Below are 18,877 nucleotides of genomic sequence, written 5' to 3'. Positions count from 1 at the left end.
AGGACTTTGCCCATCTCCTTTGCCAAGCCCTGGCTAAAAGGAACTGATTTGCTCACAGTATTGTGTTCAAGTCAGACATGTTTATATAAAATCAAAATTGTAGCCAAGAGATATTTATAATGTAAGAACCTATAAGAATGGTAACATGTAAATCATGCTAATATTATGCAAAATGGGTAGGAGAGATTAGGGAAGGCAGGCAATATGCTGAATGCTGCAGTCTAACATCAACCAAAATGAAGATGTGGCAGGGGGTGAAGGGTGCATTGGTTTGTCATAAAGGATACAACTCAGAAACCACCAAAGGGAAGAGACCAGGCAAGCAAGAGGAAGGATGCACGCGGCTTCCACTCCTCCTGCTGCTGCGGGCTTCCTGCAGGTCAGCAGGTGCACATGAAAGTTCCCACCTTCCTGGTTTTAGGAGCTTGGTGCATGGTGTTGGTGAAGCTGTGGACAAACAGGCTCGTCCATACTTTGCTGAACAGGATATAAACTGGTAAAACTAATAGCAAAAATGTCCACATCCTCAAAAGCTGGAAGTGGCCTAGCCCCCAAGCTCAGAGGAGTTCTGAGATGACTCATTTTGCGTGGTCTCTCAGTGACGAGGAAGGACACACCAAGCTTCGAGCCTCATAGCTTGTATTTTGTGCAGAATGAAGCAAGGTTACCTGTGAACTTTGTGGGGAGTTCAAACGGCTGCACGTAACCCAGTCCCAGGGCATGAGGCATGTCTCATCCTGGCGGACACTCTGCTTAGGAGGCTGGCGGGGCTGCACCGCACCCGCACAAGGCTTCGATGTGACCCCTCTCCCACAGGACACGTGCGCGGTGCCCGAGGCATGTGCTAACGGCTCTCCGGGCGGGTGGCCGCAGGGCTGGCGAGGGGGCACGGGTGGCCAGGCACACCTCCCCCGCCTCGCCCTTCAGCTTCCGTTCCCGCGGCTCTCGAGGTCGCGAAGGCCGCTTCCAGCCTTCTTCCCACCGCGCCGGGCCCAGGAGGACGCCCAGGGCCGGAAGCACCCGCCCGCGGCCCGCAGACCCTCGGCCCGCGGGCCGCGTGCTAACCCGGTGCACTGTGGACGCCGCAGCCTGGCCGACCCTGGGCCCGTGAGGCCGCTGCACCCAGCAGTGTCACGTCTGTTCCGCTGCCTCACCTCCCGTTTTGTTATTTTATCACAACCTGAAATTGTAAGCTAGCTTATAGTCTAATGAGGGAGAAGGACATTAAAAATTTTTAATTCTTGGAATGAGGCTATGGGCAAACTATAACACCCATGTGGTACACACAGGTGAGCAGGGAGGCTGTGTGTGCAGCTGCAGCAGGCTCCAGGGGCAGGAATAGAGTGGAGAAAGGCCAGCAGCTTGCTCCAAGGCCAGCTGCCATGGCGCCAAGCCTCACCATGCCTCCCGCCTGTTCTCTGGGCCCCCACCCCTTCTGCACCTGCAAACCACAGCACTCTCTTCCACTTGTGACCTACCATCACCCAGCCTTACACTGGAATCTTCCTGCCTTGCCCTTCAGAGCCCTTTCTAAGTTAGCCATGTCCTCTTCTAAGCCTCATTTCTTACCACCCTCCACCAATACCATGCTTGCTTGATGCAGAAGCCACTCATTGCTTTGGGCACAGAGCACCTGAAGTGTGGCTCCTCTGAACTGAGGTGTGCTGTAAAGGTAAATACACACTGGATTTTGAAGACAGTATAAAAGGTGTAAGATAAATCAGTATTTTAAAATTGTTATGACAATGATAACTTTGTATGTATTTGGCCAAGTATATTATTAAACTTGGTCTCATCTGTTCTTTTCACATTTTAAAATGTGGCTACTAGACACTTTATAATTACCTGTGTGGACAATGCTGCCATAGAAACAACCCTTACATTTCCCTGAGCTCTCCAGCCCCTCCTCCCACCGTACTTGAACCCATATTTTTTTCCCCTCAAAGTCTCATTTCCCAGATTCCCTGCCTGGTAAATTATTTGTGCTGCAAGATCCCACCGAAAGGAGGTCCTTCCTCTTCTTCATTCCTTCCTTCCTGGCAAATGTCTATGGCTTCTTCACCCAGCATGCTCACATTAGTCAATAGCTGTTTGCATATTTCCCTCTCCCAGCAATCATGAATGACTAGAGGCCCATGGAGTTTACCTAGCATTCTCTCCAGCACTCTGTGAACTGAATAGGTCATCTACTGAATAAAAATGATAGAAGAATATTATAAGATAAAGATAAAATGTTACTGGCAAATGAGTTATTTAGAAAACGATTGTTTAAAGAGGTCTGAGGAAAAATTGTTTTAGCTTCCTCTGTAGCCATTTATGTGGCAAATATGGTAGGGATGGTGAGAAAGAGTAAACAGCATTTGCAAAGCCTGTGAACAGGGTACACATGGGGAGACAGATGCAGGAAGTGATGACATTCCCATGTTGATGACCAGTGCAAGTGGGATCGAGTGGAAACAATGGGCAGTCAAGATGTTGGGCGCTGGACAGGACTTCCAGAGGCAAGGGAGAAGGGTTCAGGGCCAGGCCCAGGCTACCCAGGCTGCTGAGCATGCCTTTTTACCCAATACCATAGCTGGTGACCTTATCCTCTTATTTAACAGTCTGAAGCTTTCCAGTACCAGCTGTTTGCTCAGCTGACAAGAAGTGACACAGCAGTTAGGAGGTGGACCTTGGCATCAGAGCAGCCACCAGCCCAGTGGTGTGGGTGTAGGCGAGTGAGATATGGTTCAGTTCCTCCACTGCTGCAGTTCTTACATAAATCCGAGCTGTCGCTGAGACTACACCTCCTACCTCTCTCTCCCTCTGTTCTTCCTGAGTGCTCATGAGTGCAAATGAAAAAGCACTGATATATCCAAAAACAGGTACAATTAAACATAAAAGGCTTATTAGATCTGCTATTAATTTCTCTAGGCAAGCTGCTGAGCAAAGCGGTCTTTGGCACAAACTAGATGGATCCATGAAACGGTGAACTCAAAAATGCAGTTGTTTGCAAAATAAGTCAGCTTTGTACAGAAAAACATAACGTCAAAAGCACACTGTCACTACCGGCCAGCTGATGTCCTGAGGCGTCGTGCTGCGGCTCTGCTGGGACAGGCGCATGGGAATGGCGCTCCTTCCAGGAGGGCCTGCTCGGGACTGGCCTTCACTGCAGACCTGGAAGGGTAGTTCACAAAATAAGCCTGTGACGCGCGCCTTCGTCTCTGTACAACGACAAGCATTCTTTCAGCACCGTTTCTGCTCAGCGCTGCCGTTCCCGGCCCAACCAGGGGGCGCCGGCGAAAACGGGCGACACGGGCGGGAGGCGACCTGCGAGGACGGCCTCGGACCCGGGCTCCTGAGACCTGCCGCACTGCGCGGGGCCAGGTAGTCGGTCCTGGGTTTGGAGGCGCGGCCACAGGCCAGAGCCCGCCGCTTTCCCGGATCGCGGTCTGAGGGTGGGAGAGTGTGGTCCCCTGTGGAGGTGTGCGGTCCTTGAAGGAAAGAGGGCACCCCGTGGGGCATAAGCAGTGGTCGGTGCAGCTGCCCTGCCTGTGTGCCCACTGCAGCTCTGTACAACGGTGACCGGCCGGCGGGGTCAGTCCAGCTGCTTTCCAGCACCCCGGGCAGCGCCCGAAGCCCAAACCTATCGCGGATCAGAGGGAGACCCAGGGCATGGTTCGCCTCCTTCTGCGCTAGATCCCTTGGGCTGCGCGAAGGCCGGGCGGGTGGTTGCTCTGCGCTCCACTGCTCATGCCTGCGGGTTGCTAGGAGTCGCGAGGCGCAGGCGCGCTGGTGGTGCCGCGGGGTGTGCCAGGCCCGCGGTCTCCGCCCTCTGGGGCTCGCGCCTGCCGGTTGCTAGAAGTCTGGAGTGCGCAGGCGCACTAGGGCGGCCGCGGGGTGTGCCGGCCCGCGGTAGTTTGGCGCTTCGCTGTTCACCCCTGCTGGTTGCTAGGCGTCGGGACGCTAGTCGGATGCCCACGGGCTATGGAGCAGCTAAAGGTGGGTGCGGGGTATCGGCTATGGCTTTCTGGGCGCCTTTTGTGCATTCGGGCCGCGCGGCTGGGCCTGGGAGAGAGCTGTGCACTAGGCTGAGCGCCAGCAGTAGGCCGGCCAAAAGTCAAGGAATGCCATCTGCGTCCATTCCATCGTGCCTTCCCTCCTCGCTGTCGTTCGGGCTTTCACGTTACTCCCGTTTACGGTGCCGAGCTGCATCCTTGTGCCAGATGCACGACACTGCTGGACCGGCGCCCCGGCGCTGCTTCGAGAAGCACTCGGTCCTTTCATCCCCTGCAACTCTAGAAACTGCGTTTGCTGGGGTGGTTGGCGGCGGGGCTACTAAAACAAGCCCCCCGGGGTTGTGGTCATCGGGGCAGCGTCGCCGCAGAACCTGCCGCGGGACCGGGGGCCGCCCCTCCTTCAGCGCCCACGAGCGGCCCTGGAGAGTTGAGCGATCGTGCTTCTCAAGGGGCCTTTGACTTTCCAGTGCTTTGTCTACTTTTGGCAAAAAATAACATAGACTTTTTAAAAACCTTATCACATATATGGCCTATCACTAGTCGTGTTATCTGTTCAATGAAATTTGCTTAAAAAGTTCATCTCAGAGTTCGCTTTCTCTTGTGGTCAGGACCTAGAAGCTGTATTCAGACCTAGGAGCTGTCATCTGCGATTTCTTTTCTTTGCACATCTGGGTGAGATCTGCAGTTCCCTGGATCCAGTGTCCTCTTCTTTCTTGAAAACCCGCTTTTTTCTCCCTGGAGAAAATCCTCAAATACCTTTTTCAACAATGGTATGTAGGAAGGAACTACTCTAAGAAAGTATTGTACTGATACACTTGCGTGAGAGTTGGCTCAGCATAGAATTCTCTGATCAGAACAATTTCTCCAGGACTTGGAAAGCATTCTAGTTCTGTTTCCTGGTGGCCTTTGTAAGTGACATAATCTTTATTTCCAGAAGATTTAGGGTCTACCCTTGTTGTTCTGAACATATATGGCAGTGTGTCTGTTGTGGGTCCTTTTTCGTTCATTATTTTGACATTTGATCATCCCGTTCAAAATGAAAATGGGTCTACCTTCACTGCTAGGACATCTTTTTCTAATCCATATTTCCTTCTTTTTTTTAGTCTATATACAGTCTTGCATTAGTTTCAAGTATACAGCACAGTGGTTCGACAGTTACCCATATTAAATACTCACCTCCACTAGTACAGCTACTATCTGTTGACATAGGAAGGTGTTACAGAATCACTGACTGTATTCTCCATGCTGTAATACCATCCCTGTAACCAACAGACATTATGATTGAGTCTTTTATCTCCCCATGCTGTACTACCGTCCCTGTAACCAACCTACATTATGATTGAGTCTTTATCTCCCTCACCCTCTCCACCCACCCATCCAAACCCTTCTCCCATGACAACCAGTCCCTTTTCAGAGTCTATCATTCTACTGCTGTTATGTTTGTTCTGTTTGGGTTTGTATTTATATTCCACAAATAGGTAAAATCATATGGTATTTGTCTTTCTCTACCTGACTTATTTCACCGAGCATGGTACCGTCTAGATCCATCCATGTTGCAAATGGCAGGATTTCTTTTCTTTTTATGGCTGAATAATATTCCATTGTGTGTATGTACAGTATCTTCTTTTCTTAAATTTTTATTAAGGTATGATTGATATATACTCTTATGAAGGTTTCACATGAAAAAACAATGTGGTTACTACATTTACCCACATTATCAAGTCCCCATGCATACCCCAGTGCAGTCATTGTCCATCAGTGTAGTAAGATGCCACAGATCCACTATATGCTTTCTCTGTGCTACACTGTTCTCCCGTGATCCTTACTGGTGGGGGTGATATCTCATTGTGGTTTTAATTTGCATTTCTCTGATGACAAGTGATGTGGAGCATCTTTTCATGTGTCTGTTGGCCATCTGAATTTCTTCTTTAGAGAACTGACTTTTAAGCTCCTCTGCCCATTGTTTAATCATATTAATTGCTTTTTGTTTGTTGAGGTGTGTGAGCTCTTCATATATTTTGGATGTCAGCCATTTATTGGATCTGTCATTTATGAATATATTTTCCCATACTGTAGGATAACTTTTTGTTCTGTTGATGGTGTCCTTTGCTGTACAGAAGCTTTTAGCTTGATGTAGTTCCACTTGTTCATTTTTGCATTTGTTTCCCTTGCCTGGGGAGATAATGTTTATGAAGAAGTCACTCATGTATATGTCCATGAGATTTTTGCCCATGTTAACCCCTTGTTGGATATGCCATTTACAAATATATTCTCCCAGACTGTAGGATGCCTTTTTGTTCTGTTGATGATGTCCTTTGCAGTACAGAAACTTTTTAGTTTGATGTAGTCCCATGAGTTCATTTTTTATTTTGTTTCCCTTGCCTTAGGAGATTGGTTCAGGAAGAAGTTGCCATGCTTATATTCAGGAAATTTTTCCCATATTGTCTTCTAAGAGTTTTATGGTTTCATGACTTATATTCAGATCTTTAATCCATTTTGAGTTTAGTTTTGTGTATGGGGTTAGACAATAATCCAATTTCATTCCCTTGCATGTAGCTGTCCAGTTTTGCCAACACCATCTGTTGAAGAGGCTGTAATTTCCCCATTGTATGTCCATTGGCTCCTTTATCATATATTGATAGACTGCTTATGGTTGGGTTTATGTCTGGGCTTTCTAGTGTGTTCCATTGGTCTATGGGTCTGTTCTTGTGCCAGTACCAAATTGTCTTGATTACTGTGGCTTTGTACTAGAGCTTGAAGTTGAGGAGCATAATTCCCCCAGCTTTATTCTTCCTTCTCAGGATTGCTTTGGCTTTTTGGGGTATTTTGTGGTTCTATATGAATTTTAGAATGATTTTCTCTAGTTTGTTGAAGAATGCTATTGGTATTTTGATAGGAATTGCATTAAATCTGTAGATTGCTTTAGGCAGGAATGCCTAATGCCAAAGTAGGCTTTGCCAGTTTGCGAGCCAGTGGGACTGGCCAGGGAAAGGCACGGTAGGCTGTGTATCACAGAGGGGGTCCTTGGAGCTGTGTAGCCAGCCAGGGAGCTGAGCGCCTGAAGATAGTCAAAGCTCCCAACCTGCTGGGCAGAGTGCACCTGGACGGTTTGTCTACCTGTACTTTCCTGAGCAGTGAGCTCTGTGCAGTCCTTGCCCCTTTAGCAGCCCTCTTGCTGTTAGGAAGTCTCTCAGACTGCTTGCCTTTCTTTTGTCCCAGAGCAGCCAGATATGGATCTCTGCTTTCCACAAGCTGCTGGAATCTCATTCTCTCCAGGAATTCCGCTTCTCTTAGCTTTCCAATCCCCTAATCATGAGAGTACCATGCAAGCACCATGAAACGTAGGCTTGACAGATCTCCAGAGTTAGGTGTTCTGCAATTCCAGGCCTCCCCTCCCTCCCTACTCAGTTCTCATCCTCCCTGCCCATGAACTTGGGTGGGGGAAGGGCTTGGATCCCACTGGGCTATGGCTTTGGTATGCTACCTTGTTCCATGAGGTCTGCTCTTTTCTTCAGGTGTATTCAATCTGACGCAGTCCTCTTTCCTGTTGCTCTTTCAGGATTAGTTGTATTGTATTTTCATATTACATATGGTTTTAGGAGGAAGCCTCTGTCTCACCTCACACACCACTATCTTTAATCCTCTCTGTGTGGCCATTTCTTTTTCTTTGTTTTTTTGGCCATTTCTTAAAGGAAGACAGCAGTGCAGTTTGCCATATTTATGGACCCTTCCTTTTACAAACCATTCCTCTGTTCCATGTGAGATGCTGTTTGATGGCACTATTCGCAATGTACAACATCTTCCAAATTAGAGCCAGTCCTCTCAAAACCGGCTGCTGATTTTTTTTATGTTTATAAACTATTCTAAAGTTTATGTAATATTCTAAATCCTGTGCTGTGATTTCAACAATCTTTGCAGCACCTTCAGAAGGAGCAGATTCCATCTCAAGAAACCACTCTCTCTGTGAGAAGCAGCTCCTCATCCCTTCAGGTCTGATCGTGAGATGCAGCAGTTCAGCTGCATCCTTAGGCTCCATTTTTAACCCTGGTTCTCCTGCTATCACATGTCATGTGTGGTTACTTCCTTGTGGCCTTGAATCCCCAAAGTCACCTATAGGGGTTGGAATCAATGTCTACACTCCTGTGAATGTTGCTATTTTAACCTCTTCCCATGAATCATGAATGTTCCTGATGGCACCTAAAGTGGAGAATCCTTCCCGAAGGCTTTCAATGGACTCTGCCCCAAGCCACCAGAGGAATCACTCCAGGGCAGCTATAGCCGTATGAAAAAATGACTCCTTGGCCCACAGGCTGCAGAATGGATGCTGTGTGAGCAGCCCGAAAACAGCATTCATCTCGCTGCCCATCTCCACCGGAGCTCTTGGGGGACCAGGTGCTCTGTCAATGAGCAGTAATATTTTGAAAGGAATCATTTTTCCTGAACTGTAGGTCTTACTGGTGGGCTTAAAATATTTAGTAAACCATCTTGTAGACACACGTGTGGTCATCCAGGCTGTGTTGTTGCATTTAGAGAGCACAGGCAGAGTGGATTCAGCATAATTCCTAAGGGCCCTAGGGTTTTCAGTGGTCAGTGAGCCCTGGCTTCCACTTAAAATCACCAGCTGCGTTAGACCCTGATGAGAGTCGGCCTGTCCTCTGAAGCTCTGAAGCCAGGCACTGACTTTCTTCTTCAGCTATGAAAGGCCTAGATGGCATCTTCCAACAGAAGGCCATTTCATCTACACTGGAAATCAGGGTTGTTCAGTGTAGCCACCTTCAATTTTCACAGCTGGATCTTCTGGGTGACCTGCTGTGCTGCAGCTTCTCCTTCAGCCCCTGCTGCTCCACCTGCATGTTGACATTATGGAGATGGTTTCCTTGCTTAAACTTCATGAACCTCTGCTAGCTTCAGGCTTTGCTTCCACAGCCGCCTCCACTCTGCCAGGCCTCATTGCACTGAGGAGAGTCAGAGCCTTGCTCTGGATGAGGCTTTGGCTTAACGGACTGTGGTGGTGGTTTGACCTTCTAGCCAGACCACTCAAACCTCCTCCATGTCAGCAACAAGGCTGCTTCACTTTCTTGTCACCCATGTGTCCCCTGGAGTAGCACTTTTAAGTTCCTCTAAGAACTTTTCCTTTGCATCACCACTTGGCTGACTGGTGCAAGAGGCTTCACTCTGGGCCTGTCTTGGCTTTTAACATGCCTTCCTCACTAAGCTTGATCATTTCTAGCAAAAGCTAGATTGAAAGGGAGAGTCGTATAGCTGTTCCCTTCACTTAGACACTTAGAGGCCACTGGACTAATTTCAATTTTGTTTGTTGTGTGTCAGGGAATAGGGAGGCCCGAGAGGAGGGAGAGAAAATTCCTTACCAAAACAGCTTTAGTTTTCCTCTACAAGAGGTTTCTATTTTCACAGCAAAGATGACCCTTCACGCTTTTTTCTAAATAGGTTTTTTTCTACCCCTACAAATGCTTATTTTCTCCAATGTACAGGCCCTAATGGGAAGCTACAGTAGTAATACTCATTTGGGAGAAGGTGGGCAACAGTGTGGAGGGCATCTGCCAGCTGTTTTACCCCAAAGGGGAGGGTTGGGTTTTGGGATGAAGCAGGGCTTTGTGAAGGGAAAAGTTTAGTAGGAACCTTCCTGGTGATGTCCTGATGCTGTGAATGTCCTCTGGATGGTCAGGATGTAGATGGAGGGCTGAGCGTCCATTAGACAGTCCTGCCTCGGAGTGTCCCTAGAATGTAAAGAGCAAGCATCTCACGTGCCACTGTCCCGCCGCAGAGGCCCTCTTCCAAAACTCCAGAGCTGGCATCTTGCAGGAGCCCTTTGTGGACGAGGCATGCAGTGAGGCAGCTGGCTGGACAACATGCTGAGTACAGTTGTCAAGAGTCAGTAAGTCATGTGTGTATGTTTTTCCCTTAGGTCCATTTTCCAGACACTGAAAGAGCAGGGTGGCTAAATAAGGTAAGAATGGAAGATACTAAATACCAGATTTCAGTGGGAATTAGAAATTGGGATTCTCCCCATATCTAGGAATTTGGATGCTGACATGATGTGAACTTGTTTGAACTCAGCAGGTGGCTTCTGCTCCCAAAAGACTCAGTTATAACTGATAACTACTCTCCTTTCTAAGCAGTGAAACTATCTTTGCCATGGGAAAATTAATGATATATTCATGACTGTGTCTTTGGTCTTATGGCTTCTTTCCTGTGGCTAATGCTCAGATCTGTTTTTTAATAACTATAAGTGAAAATTCTGGAAATATTTTGAAGAAGGAAATGACTCCCAAGAAGCCTACTTATATATAATAATCATTTATTTATTTTAAAAGATTTATTTTTAGATCGATACACTGAAGTAGATCTCTTTTATCTCTATATTTTATGTACCCTTAAAGCTATATAGTAAGAACTAATGTAGGCAATGATTACCTTACAGGATTGGAAGTGAGTCCATAATTAAAGAAAACCCAGGATTTATTAAGATCTATATGGTTTTAGAAGATACTTAGCAATGCATTGAAACTACAGGATTTTCTTATTTTCAGCAATCATTTAATGTGTTGATATGCTTAAACAGAATGTTTAACCAGAATATTTACTACCTGTAACATACTAATTAATAGTTTACTATTTTAATACATTTTAGAATTTTATATTGTGTTGATTTGCATAAGAAATAGACCCCCTTTTATTTCCAAAAATTTTGATAGGCTTCAGGATCATAATTTTTCATGGTGACTTAAGTATATTATGTATTGTAACATTTTGTTTAATGTGAGTTCTCCTTTTCAGACTGTAGAACACATGTGGCCTTTCATTTGCTAGTTCATAGAGAAGTTGTTTCGAGAAACCATAGAGCCAGCTGTGTGGGGAGCACACACCCACCTCAGCACCTTCAGTTTCTCCAAAGTTGACATGGGTCAACAGGTTAGTTTATCCTGAAGGGTGTTTGTGCACATGGTGGCAGTGCTGTGAGACCTCAGAGTACAGGCTCTTCAGATCATTTTCCAGTAAAAGCTGTCCCCAGGAAGGTCTGATGGGTGTCTCTGAGGCTGCCCCAGGTGCTGTCTCCTGCAGGCCCCCTCACACATCAGCAGTCTTCCGCGTTCCCCTCTCAGCCCTGTGGTCTAGGGCCAGGATGGCCCCTGGGCAGATACCTGAGCTTGCCGCACATTCTCTGTGAAAACCCTCTGCAGTTGTCCGCAGTGCACTCTGTTGCAAGGGGGGGTTGATGTTGACATTTGAAGTCCCACTGGAAGGTCAGTGGTTGATGATGAGCTCAAGGTGCTCACCCCTCAAGACACTTAAAAACAGTAGCTGTGGCTCCAATGCGAGGCTCGTAAGCATGGCTCTGATGTAACAGGTAAGGGGAAAGAGGGGTTTTGATACTGGAATCATATTCTGTGCAGAGGAAAGCTGGCACTATTCCTCATGTGTTCCACAGAGTCTGTAGTGTGTGAGCTGGGATTCTTGGAAAAGCCATGCACCTGGCAGAGCAGAAGATGGAGACCCTCAGAGACATAGAGTTTAACTTACCACTGGTTGAGGGGTAAGATTGCAGGACACCCAGGCTGTTGGAGTCATCTCTAACGGTGAGATATCTCTTCTAAACTCAGTTATTAATATTCCATGTGGTGTTGATAACTTGCTCAGGAGGGTTCTCCACCTAACAAATGGGAAAGGTTTGAAATAGTGTTGTACCTGGACCCTTGAGATACAGCAGTTAATGTGATCTGCCTTTTATTTTCAGGGTCACTTGATTCTGGCTCTCTGTCATGTATTAGCTGTTGAAGTAATAGCTATAGCTACTACTTTTGATTTACTCAAAATCCTCCATTTTTTTGTTAAAATCTTAAGAAATGAAAAATTACAAGACAGAAAAAAATGGAAAGGGAGTTACATTACAAGGATTTGTCAGGAAAGGATCAAAGCAAACAGGAAGAGACAAGGGGCAGCGGGCTCGGCCAAGAGCAGATGCCCCTGTGCTCACTGCTGCCAAGCCCTCACCGCATATGGCATGTTTCTCATGTCCTTTGGTGTCACATAAGTTATGAGATAGATGCCACTTTATCCACACTTCCCAGAAGAACGGAGGTTAAATAACTTGCCAGAGTGAAATAGCTGTGTGGAGAGAGCAGAAGTTCAGTGCCCACAGTCAGGTGCTGAAGCTTTCTCTCTTCATCTCTTTGCCCTGTTGCAAAGTTTATTTTCCCTTCACCCTTCCTGCAATTTAAAATGTGCTGCTTCTTGTTTCAGCCCCTCAGGATCAATGGTGTTAAGGTATATACTGAAAATGTGGACAAAAGGCAAATTATTTTGGACCTCCAGATTAGGTAAGTTTTTATTTGTGTTACATTTGTAACATAATTTGTCATAATTAATGATGTATGATGTCAATTAGCCAAACCCATAGGGTGGAGGATATAATGAGCACACTTCTTACCATTGCTTGATGGAATTTGACTAAATTCTTGTTGAGGGCCCCAATTTATTGACTTTCTGTGTCACAGTTCCCAGTAGCTTAGATACTGCCATTTATAAAATATCTTAAATAAAAGAAATTAAAGGTAGCCCAACAAAAGTAAACTACAGACCCATATTACTCATGAATATAGATGACAAAAACTTCAACAAAAATACCAACATTAAGCAGACCAACATTAAATAACATAGTAAAAGGACCCTGCACCAAAGCAAGTGGAATTTACTCCAGGGATACAAGGATGGTTCAACATTGGAGGGGTAAGGAGTATGATACAGCACATCAACAGAATGAAGGGCGAAAACCACATGGTCATCTCAGTTGATGCAGAAAAAGCATTTAACAAAATTCACCTTTCTTGATAAAAACACTCAGCAAATTAGGAATAGAGGAAAACTACTGTCACATAATAAAGGCATGTATGAGAAACCCACAGTGAACATCACATTCAGCAGCGAGGCCTGAAATCTTCCCTCTAAGATCAGGAGCATGGCAGTATGCCTGCCCTCACCACTTCTGTTCCGTGTGGCCCTGGAAGGCCTTGCCAGAGAGGCCAGAGAGTTAGGTAAGAAGAGCACAAAGCATCATACTGGAAAGGAAGGAGTGACATGGTTTCTATGCACAGATGTGATCTTACACATGGGAAACCCTGAAGGCTTCACAAAGACCTGTTAGAACTAATAAATTAATTTGGCAAAGCAGTGGGCTACAAAGTCACATGCAAAAATCAGTTAACATTCTATGCTCTGATAATGAACAATCCAAAAAGGAAATGAAGAAAGCCGTTCTTTTCACAAGAACATCAAAAGGACAAAATACTAAAAATTAACTTAACCAAGGTGGTGAAAAGTACAAAACACTGCCATGAGAAATGAAAGACATAAATAAATGGAAACACATCCCAATGTCATGGTTTCAAAGACTTAATTTTGTTACATCAATACTAAAAGTAAACTACAGAATCAATGCAATTCATATAATCAAATATCTGATAAGTGACTGATACCCAGAATATATATCCTACATCCCCACAACCGCAAAACTAGTGACCCAATTCAAAGACGGGCAGAGCACTTACACAGGCATTTCCCCGACAGCCAACAGGCATGTAGAAAGATGCTCAGTTTCACTTATCAGCAGGGAAATGAAATCAAACCACAGTGATAAACCACCTCACCCCCATGAGGACGGCTACTTCTGAAAGAACAGAAAGCAAGTGCTAGCAAGGATGTGGAGGGATCAGAGCCCTTGCAGGAATGTAACCTGATGCAGCTGCTAAGGAAACAGAATAGTGGCTCCTCAAAAAATTTTTAAGAATTACCATATGACCCAGCAATTCTACATTGGGGGTGTGTACCCAAAATACCAAAAGCAAGGTCTCAGAGATGTGGACACCCATGTTCATAGCAGCAGTATTCACAAGAGCTAAGATGTGGAAGCAACAAGTAGCCACTGGCATGTCAACAAGGTGGCTATGTGAGATGTGCACATGTGCAGCAGAACTATTCAGTTTAAAAAGAAGGCAATCCTGTAACCTAGAAGAAATGGACAACTTTCTAGAAAAATACAACCTTCCAAGGCTGACCCAGGAAGAAACAGAAAATCTAAATAGACCAATTACCAGCAATAAAATTGAATTGGTAATAAAAAAACTACCTAAGAACAAAACCCCTGGACCAGATGGTTTCACTACTGATTTTTAATCAAACATTTAGTGAAGACATAATGCCCATATTCCTTAAAGTTTTCCAAAAAATAGAGAGGAGGAAATACCCCCAAAGTCATTCTACAAGGCCAGCATTACTCTACTACAAAAAACAGGCAGATATCACGAAAAAAAAAAAATTACAGACCAATATCCATGATGAAAATAGATGCAGAAATACTCAACAAAATATTAGCAAACTGAATTCAAAAATACATCACAAAAGATCGTCCATCATGATCAAGTAGGATTTATTCCAGGGATGCAAGGATGGTACAACATTAAAAAATCCATCAACATCATCCACCACATCAAAAAAAAGGACAAGAACCACATGATCATCTCCATAGATGCTGAAAAAGTATTCAACAAAATTAAACATCCATTCATGATAAAAACTCTCAACAAAATGGGTATAGAGGGCAAGAACCACAACATAATAAAGGCCATGTATGACAAACCCACAGCCAACATCATACTTAACAGTGAGAAGCTGAAAGCTTTTCCTTTAAGATCAGGAATAAGACAGGGATGCCCACTCCCTCCACTTTCATTCAACATAGTTCTGAAGGTCCTAGTCACAGCAATTAGACCACACAAAGAAATAAAAGGCATCCAGATTGGTAAGGAAGAAGTCAAACTGTCCCTGTTTGCAGATGACATGATACTGTACATAAAAAAACCCTAAAAAAATCCACTCCAGAACTACCAGATGTAATATCTGAATTCAGAAAAGTTGCTCCTCCCATACCTCCTTCCTATATTAGGCCCCCTTTTAGGATTACTACTAGTACTTTCTTTCGGCCCCTGGGCTTTTCAAAAACTTACAATGTTAATCAAACAGCAAATTGACTCCCTCGTAGCAAAACCCATACAAGTTCATTATCACCGCCTTGCTTTAGCTGACCAAGGTGTGAATCTTTACATAGAGCCCTGAGCTGGCGACAAAATAAACCAGGAACGAGCTATGTCAAGGTTTCTTGTCCTGTCCCTTGACAACATCTCTGGGCAATTAAGGCGGGTAGTCAATGACGGGTAATTAAGAGGTTGTACCTGCAGAAATACAGGACAGACATAAGACCTCTGATAAAAATAACAGGGGCCGATCTAATACTGGGGCAAGCTCCTATTTATGTAGGCCGATCCAGTATTAGGGCAAGCTCCCCTGAAGATATCAGGCCGACTCCAAAAAGAGGCAAGCTCCTGAAAAACAGAGGCCAGGTACAAAACCTCTAAACCTAAGACAGGCACCGTCTACCCAGTAGATAAAAAGCTCCAAGTTCCTGTCCCAATCCCTCCTAACTCATCCAACAAGCCTTAAGAGACCTGCATTATTTGAAATTGCAGACGGCTCCCCCACTTGTAAATCATAAGATCTAAAGTCAAGTATGGTAGCCAGTGATGGGTAAGATATGGTTGAATAGTAAATACCAACCTAAGACAGGGAGTGGTCGACAGAGGACTATGCCCCCATGACGGGTAAGGATTTACTTCAACCGTACAACCTAAGACAGGCACATACCTTGACCCAGTCTGAGTTAAGCTGGTTATTTTATTAAAGAAAAAAGGGGGAGATGTTGGGAGCCGGGGCTATGTCCCTTCCCCCACGTCTGAACGCAGCATGGGAAAGCACAAGCTTGAGAGCAACCGGTGCAGTCCTTGGAAGTTATCTGCACACAAAAACATATCTTGTCCTTGAAGATGAGCCAAGACTCCTCGCTCTGAAAATAGGGAGACCTCAAGATACAAAATTAATACACAGAAATCTGTTGCATTGCTAAACACTAACGATACTAGTACAAAGAGAAATCAGGAAAACAATTCCATTCACAATTGCATCAAAAAGAATAAAATACCTAGGAGTAAACCTAATCAAGGAAGTCAACGACCTATACTCTGAAAACTACAAGATACTCATGAGAGAAATTAAAGAAGATACCAATAAATGGAAACACATCCCATGCTCATGTATAGGAAGAATTAATATTGTCAAAGTGGCCATCCTGCCTAAAGCAATCTACAGATTCAGTGCAATCCCTATCAAAATACCAACAGCATTCTTCAATGAACTAGAGCAAATAGTTCTAGAATTCATATGGAACCACAAAGGACCCTAAATAGCCAAAGCAATCCTGAGAAGAAAGAAATAAAGCTGGGATTATGCTTCCTGACTTCAAGCTCTACTACAAAGCCACAGTACTCAAGACAACTTGGTATTGGCACAAGAACAGAAAAACAGACCAATGGAACAGACTAGAGATCCCAGATATAAACCCAAGCATATATGGTCAGTTAATATACAATAAAGGAGCCATGGACATACAATGGGGAAATGACAGCCTCTTCAACAGCTAGTGTTGGCAAAACTGGACAGCTAAGTGTAAGAGAGGGAAACTGGATTATTGTCTAACCCCATACACAAAAGTAAACTCAAAATAGATCAAAGATCTGAATGTAAGTCATGAAACCATAAAACTCTTACAAGACAACATAGGCAGAAATCTCCTAAATATTAACATGAGCATCTTTTTCCTTAACTTGTCTCGTTGGGCAAGGGAAACAAAAGCAAAAATGAACACATGGGACTACATCATGTTAAAAAGTTTCTGTACAGCAAAGGACACCATCAGTAGAACAAAAAAGGCATCCTACAATGTGAGAGAATATATTTGTAAATGACATATCCAATAAGGGGTTAACATACAGAATACGTAAAGAACTTACATGCCTCAACAACCAAAAAGTAAATAACTCAGTTAAAAAACGGGCCGAGGATATGAACAGACATTTCTCCAAAGAAATTCAGATGGCCAACAGGCACATGAAAAGATGCTTCACATCACTAATTATCAGGGAAATGCAAATTAAAACTGCAATGAGACATCACCTTACACCAGTTTGGATGGCCAATATCGAAAAGACTAAGAACAACAAATGCTGGTGAGGATGTGGAGAAAAGGGAACCCTCCTACACTACCGATGGGAATGTAAGCTAGTTCAACCATTGTGGAAAGCAATATGGAGGTTCCTCAAAAAACTAAAAATAGAAATACCATTTGACCCAGGAATTCCACTGCTAGGAATTTTCCCAAAGAATACAAGTTCTCAGATTCAAAAAGATACATGTACCCCTATGTTTATTGCAGCAGTGTTTACAATAGCTAAGATATGGAAGCAACCTAAGTGTCCATCAGTAGATGAATGGATAAAGAAGGGGTGGTACATATATTCAATGGAATACTATTCAGTTATAAGAAAGAAACAAATCCTACCATTTGCAACAACATGGATGGAGCTGGAGGGTATTATGCTCAGTGAAGTAAGCCAGGCAGAGAAAGACAAGCACTAAATGATTTCCCTCATTTGTAGACTGTAACAACAAAGCAACACTGAAGGAACAAAACAACAGCAGACTCAGAGACTCCAAGAAGGGACTAGTGGTTACCAAAGGGGAGGGGGTGTGGAAGGGTGGGTGGGGAGGGAGGGAGAAGGGGACTGATGGGTATTATGATTAGTAAATGTGGTGGGGGGGGTAATGTAGAAGACAGTGTAGTACAGAGAAGACTAGTGACTCGTGGCATCTTACTACACTGAGTCAGTGACTACAGTGGGGATGTTGGGGGGACCCCATAATATGGGTGAATGAAGTAACCACATTGTTTTTCATGTGAAACTTCATAAAGTATATATCAATAATAAAAGTAATAATATTAATAAATAAAAATAAAATAAAATAAATAAATAAAAAGATTTCATGAAAACAGTAAAAGAAAGAGAAGGCACTCCTGTCACTTGCTTCCACATGGAGGAAACTTGAGCACATGACACTAAGTGAAACAAGGCTGTCACAAGAGCACAAATTCTATCTGATTCGACCCATAAAGTCTCTCTTGGAGTCAGATTCATGGAGAGCAGATGGTGGGGGGTGGGTTGCTATTTAGTGGGTACAGTTTCAGTTTTGGGAGGTGGAACGTGTCCTTGATGGGGGGATGGCTGCACAATGGAGTGCATGCACTTCATCCCACTGGGCTGTACACTGGGCTGCTACACTATCTTCCCCATTACCCCAGTCTCACTGATAAAGAGGAAAGCTTCGGGATCATTTTGTAACAGGCTGTCACTGGTGACATTGCCAACTGGATGATTCTCATTGAGAAGGATTTATAGGTGCTGGCTTCAAGGCCAGGAGAGTAAATGTCTTACCCCAGATGCCTTTTGGTACTTTGCTATGTGCTGAGATGCTCTATCCAGCATTTATAAACTGTTCCCAGACATTCTCAGACAGGAGTGCGGCACCTGCCTCTGGAGTCAAGGGTCGGAATCAGATCATACAGATCCACAGAGAATGTAGGTGGCGTTTCCTGTTTGTATTGTATGTAGATGCAAACCGTGCCTTTCACATCACCCTGAGTTCATGTTCATTCCATGTCAGCGATTGAAATGACCGAGTCTTCAAGTGAAATTGCTGCCCGGACAGTGTTCCTCACTTTGACGCCGCAGACCCTGGAGCACTGCTGGTTTTCTCACAACTGGGGATGTGGTGCAGAACTTACTTGTAAAGTAAGTCTAAAATCTGTACATTTTAAACAAGCATGGTTGTTTATAAAGAAAATGAAAGCTACGTCGTGTCAAGAGGCTGCTCCAGAAGCTGCACTCGGAGTGATGTGATGGTGGGCCTGGCGGCAC

The 18,877-nt window shown here is 44.7% G+C and overlaps 1 protein-coding gene across 1 annotated transcript in view; it reads left to right on the top strand.

Annotated features, from left to right (window-relative positions):
- The first annotated feature begins 720 nt into the window (after positions 1 to 720).
- Positions 721 to 18,877, top strand: part of LOC118967661 (extended synaptotagmin-2-like) — a 52,630-nt gene continuing 34,473 nt past the window's right edge. The window contains 7 exon segments of the mRNA XM_073228274.1: positions 721 to 1,107; positions 2,604 to 2,701; positions 3,270 to 3,429; positions 3,549 to 4,424; positions 9,925 to 9,966; positions 10,797 to 10,931; positions 12,261 to 12,337. Coding sequence (XP_073084375.1) covers positions 721 to 1,107; positions 2,604 to 2,701; positions 3,270 to 3,429; positions 3,549 to 4,424; positions 9,925 to 9,966; positions 10,797 to 10,931; positions 12,261 to 12,337 — 1,775 coding nt within the window.

This window comes from Manis javanica, chromosome Y (assembly GCF_040802235.1).
Source record: "Manis javanica isolate MJ-LG chromosome Y, MJ_LKY, whole genome shotgun sequence".
Taxonomy (NCBI): Eukaryota; Metazoa; Chordata; class Mammalia; order Pholidota; family Manidae; genus Manis; species Manis javanica.
This window is presented reverse-complemented; position numbering and strand designations above follow the sequence as displayed.